We start from the raw sequence: 4,754 nt of genomic DNA on the forward strand, positions 1-4,754 counted from the left end.
ACTGCTGCTTTTTCTTTCCTCATCCTTACTGTCCTCATTTTTTTCTTTAAGTCTTTTGCATGTCTGTCACTCTCTTGTGAACTGCTATTTCCGGAGTGCCTTGATAGCCGAAGCAGACTTTGTGCTGTTGAGGCTAGAGAGGTGAGCAGAATAAGCCTGATTTCCCAGTTTGGACCTCTCTGTTGACATCCACCCCTTGGCGCCCATATGACCTTATGCAATTGCGAGCATTGTAAAACCTTACTAAAACTAAAAGGTACACAACGTTTCGTTTAGGGATTACCCACTCCCCATACAATTGTATTGGGATTAGCACGAAAGCAAAAATATTATTGAAGGTCTTGTTTCTGACGTTTCTATTTTGTGCTGTGAACAAAGGGGAGAAGGAGAACTACTAGAAAAACATGACAAAATATAGGACAGTAAAAGCGATGATAACATCTGCGAGAGTGAGAGGATGCAACACAGAAAGTCTAAATAGAAGGGTACACAGTAAAGAATCGATCTGTTTTCTTTTGGTAAAAAAGAGGGTCTTTGTGAGGAAATTCACGTTCATGGGCAAACGTGATGGTTGGACGTCGGGGGTGGATTTAGCGCGTGTCGGAGTCGCCTTCACAACGCTGGGGGTATTGAGGGAAAGCCGAGCTGTTGCAACACTCACACAATAGAGCCGCTCGTGTTGTTTGCTGGTTCTAAGACTTGAGGGTACAAAGACAGGATTGAAATAACATTTGGAAATAATATGTGGGCTAGTTTGTGTATACGTGTGTGTGTTGTGTTTGTGTACGTGTATAATCTTATTGTATGTGTGTGTGTGTGTGTGGGGAGGGTTGTGTTGTGTATGTGTGTTTTTGTATTGTGTGTGTGGTACGGTGTATGTGTGTGTGTGTGTATGTGTGTGTGTCTGTGTGTGTGAATGTGTGTGTTGTGTGTACGTGTGTTTTTGTATTGCGTGTGTGGTTCGTTGTGGCGTGCGTGCGTGCGTGTGTGTATGTGTGTATATTTATATGTGTTTATCTGTTCACGTGTGAGTGCGTGTTTAAGTGTATCTCTGCGTACGTATCTATATGTGTGTATGTGTGTCTGTATTCTTGCGCGTACGACCACCCAAGTTAACACTTCCACGGTCCTCCCCTTCCCCAGTACCGCGCAATCACGGTACCAGAACTCACACAACAGATGTTCGACGCCAAGAACATGATGGCTGCCTGCGACCCCCGGCACGGCCGATACCTCACCGTAGCGTGTATCTTCAGGGGGAGGATGTCCATGAAAGGTGAGATACGGGAACCGAATTGGCGTTGATATCTATCGAGGTTTCTCGGGCTATCTCCCGGTGTTGTTGTTTTTCCTTAGATCTTATCAAGACGATGGGACCAATTAGGGAAATTTAAATCAGGACAGAAGATTTTAACAAAGTACAAGTACTTAATATAAATACAGTCGAATGTGTTAGTGACTGGAGATTGTAAAGCAGAGAGTGGTCATCATAGACAGGTGGATCTTTAGTATAATGTCAGGATAATATAGAATATAATATTATGCTAGGGTCGAAGTGGAAAGGGGCCGTTTGTACAGGGTATTGTCTTCGATTTACTGATAAATAGATGGCTAGTAGAGCTGGTTGAACTGTATTCATGAATTATAAGCATTTTTTCTAAAATTTACTTGTATATTTTTTTTCTCCCTCTCTCCGTGCTCTTTAACAGTGTGTCTGGCATTGTAAATACCGTAGATCACAGCAAAAGCAAGAGAAATCATTTCTATCAGATCATGAAAACACTTTCTTTATCATAATCCTGCTCCCAGCCTATCTAACTCTGGTGACTGTCTCCCCTCAGAGGTGGATGAACAGATGTTGAACGTACAGAACAAGAACTCGTCCTACTTCGTGGAGTGGATCCCCAGCAACGTGAAGACGGCGGTGTGCGACATCCCGCCCCGGGGACTCAAGATGTCCTCCACCTTCATCGGGAACACCACCAGCATCCAGGAACTTTTCAAACGGATCTCAGAGCAGTTCACTGGTCAGTTGGATACCTATTTATGGTCGCTTTAAGCACAAGGGGGCTATCCCCAAAAAAGCTGTTTTGAGAAAATCGAAGGTTAAATGTTTGCCCCTTGTTCAGTTTCTTTAAAAGACAAGGAGAGTTTTTTCTATAACCAAACAAATATACACGCCAATGAAACCAAACTTCCTCTTTAGGTAGGGCAATGCCCACTTTTGGTGTAGGTCAAGACTTCTGGAAATCTGTGAAATCTAGGTTAGCCCGCTTGTCCATAAAAGCGACCATTTATACTTTTGTTGGTAAGGGTGCGGTGGTGGAGCGGTTAGTGCGCTCGTCTCCGAAGCGGAAAGTCCGGGTTTGAGCCTCGGTTGGGACATAATTTTTTTTGGCCCCCTCTTGCCCACCCAGCAGTAATGGGACCTGACTTGAAGTTGGGGAAGTAAAGGCGGCGTGGAAAGGAACTGGCCACCCTACCACAATATGCTGAAGGCCCAGGAAGTCGTCTCAGTAACAAGGCAATCCTCAATGTCCGGATCGGATGAGGGAACGACTTTACTTTCCTTACTTCTGTTTGTTCCCAAGCATCATGTTAATTATACATTATGTATAGTATGGTTCTATCTGCGGTGAGTCGAGGCGTTTAGGATCATTACGAGATGCTTTCTATTTTCCTTACTTTACTCTCTGCAATAGAAGCAAGTTCATGATTGACAAAATATCAGTACCATCATAACTATTTTTGTTTAGTTGTTCACTTTGCAATGCTATGCAGAACAATTCGAGGGTGTTTTTGATAGATAATTCTCGATTCCCTTTCCTTTGATGTTTCTGGCTGTCTGTGTGTCGTTTGTCTGTTCCTTCCATTCAAAGATAACCATTGTTTCGACGTGCAGTTTTTCCACAGTAAAATGTAATGCTTTCTTAGTAAATTCACGAACACGTTAATGGTATTGAAATACTAGCGTATTAGGCATATATTCCACTCAGTATTTAAAGCTGAGTCTGCTCGCACAATCGGCAATAGAAGAATCTGTGTCAAAACCCGCGTTGTCACCGACTGGGCGGTGGTTGGAGGGCAAAGACATTTCCATGTTGACTTTCTATCCTTGTCTCTCCTCCTCTATTGTGTGTGATATTTACCGTCTTGTAACATCTCAATCGTCCACTTTTAAATGACCTTATTGTGTTGCAAGTGCCGAAAAATTCTTACCACAACATGACCATGACTCTACTGAAACAACATTATTTAGGTATACCTTTTCAAACCAAATAAAAGAATGAAATCTTACTACACTGCAATATACTTGATTCTGCTTGCAGCCATGTTCCGGCGGAAAGCTTTCTTGCACTGGTACACGGGCGAAGGAATGGATGAGATGGAGTTCACAGAGGCAGAGTCCAACATGAACGATCTGGTGTCGGAGTACCAGCAATACCAGGATGCAACGGCTGAGGAGGAGGGAGAGATGGACGAGGAGGAGGAGGAAGAGAATGCGTAAAGAATGAGAGGATGAAAGATTTAAAATCAGGCTACGCTGAGGGTTGGTTCGGAAACATTAAAGAATTTTAAGCCCCCATCACTTTCAGATTTCGAGGAACATGCGCGGCCCAGAAATATCACTTCCGTAATTCGAAGTACTCATTGCACGTAGCTTTAAGTACTTATCGCGAGAAGACTTACACCAGTAGTATTTCTGAGCAGCGTAGACTAAACAGATAATTCTAGTTGAAATCTGAACAGCATACACAAAACATACAGGCAACGGGCATCTTGCGGTCTCCATAGCCCTTCACATCGTTGAACAAAATCTCCGATTTCCCAGTGGACTGACGGAGCAGCGTTCATGGGGCTTAGTCCTTTATCTATCCCCCCAACCTGTAGGCTTTGGCTTGGAACTTCCTTGGCTGCGTCAAACGCACCCATAACGAATGTTTTACCCCCCTAATGTTTCCAGATGCAAAAGTGCAGTTATTATTTCGTTGCTTTTTACATTCACAAAAGATAATGGGCTATACCACATTTGCATAACTGCCATGGTGCTTAATTGATCGAACTGTATCAATAGCACCGTTGCAAAAATATACATCAGCCGGATTTAGCAACTGTCGATAGTGTTTACAGAATGCACTAGGTACATTGCAAAAGAATCAAATTCAATATTTATTATTCAGATAGCGTTTTTACCATAAAACTGGGCAAATATTTCGGAGTGAATGCAGCTGTTTGATTTTAACAGAGGGCGTTTCAGAGTAAAAATGATTCCATCAAGGCAAATTCAACATCAGAATCAGAATCGGAGAGAGAGGTTGGATAATAACCTTGGAACGTAATTTCCCCTTTTGCTCCATCTAACGCGAATAAAAGAGTATGGCTTTAATAATGCGTTGTTTTTTTGGTTTTGAATTGAAGAGTAATCTCTCAATTGTGTTTGTCAGTGCTTTGCTTTTGACTTTGTTTGACCTGACAATTGAGGTTACGTTTTACGTTTCTGTTGTTTTCTTTTAATATATTTATGTTTGTTTGGTTGGTTTTTTTGGGGTTTTTTTTTGGGGGGGGGGGGTTTGTGTGTGTGTTACTAATTGTGTCGTTTTTGTTGTGGTGGTTTTTGGTTTTTGTTTGATTGTTATTTCATTTTTCAAGAAACGTACCAGAAGTAAGCTACTTGCTGTGGAATGAATGATGTCTTCTGTAGTCCCTGCTCCTTTTCTTTCTCTCATTTTATGTATGTTTGGTTATCTTGTTTT

At 42.2% G+C, this 4,754-nt stretch overlaps 1 protein-coding gene across 1 annotated transcript in view; it reads left to right on the forward strand.

Moving 5' to 3' along the window:
- Window positions 1-4,388, forward strand: part of LOC101863381 (tubulin beta-4 chain) — a gene marked incomplete in the record, with an annotated part of 10,788 nt that extends 6,400 nt beyond the window's left edge. Inside the window, 3 exon segments of the mRNA XM_013088568.2 lie at window positions 1,117-1,276; window positions 1,842-2,027; window positions 3,330-4,388. Of these exon segments, the coding sequence (XP_012944022.1) occupies window positions 1,117-1,276; window positions 1,842-2,027; window positions 3,330-3,508 (525 nt within the window).
- Window positions 4,389-4,754: the final 366 nt, after the last annotated feature.

The sequence above is a fragment of the Aplysia californica genome, unplaced genomic scaffold (genome assembly GCF_000002075.1).
Source record: "Aplysia californica isolate F4 #8 unplaced genomic scaffold, AplCal3.0 scaffold00765, whole genome shotgun sequence".
NCBI classification, from domain to species: Eukaryota; Metazoa; Mollusca; class Gastropoda; order Aplysiida; family Aplysiidae; genus Aplysia; species Aplysia californica.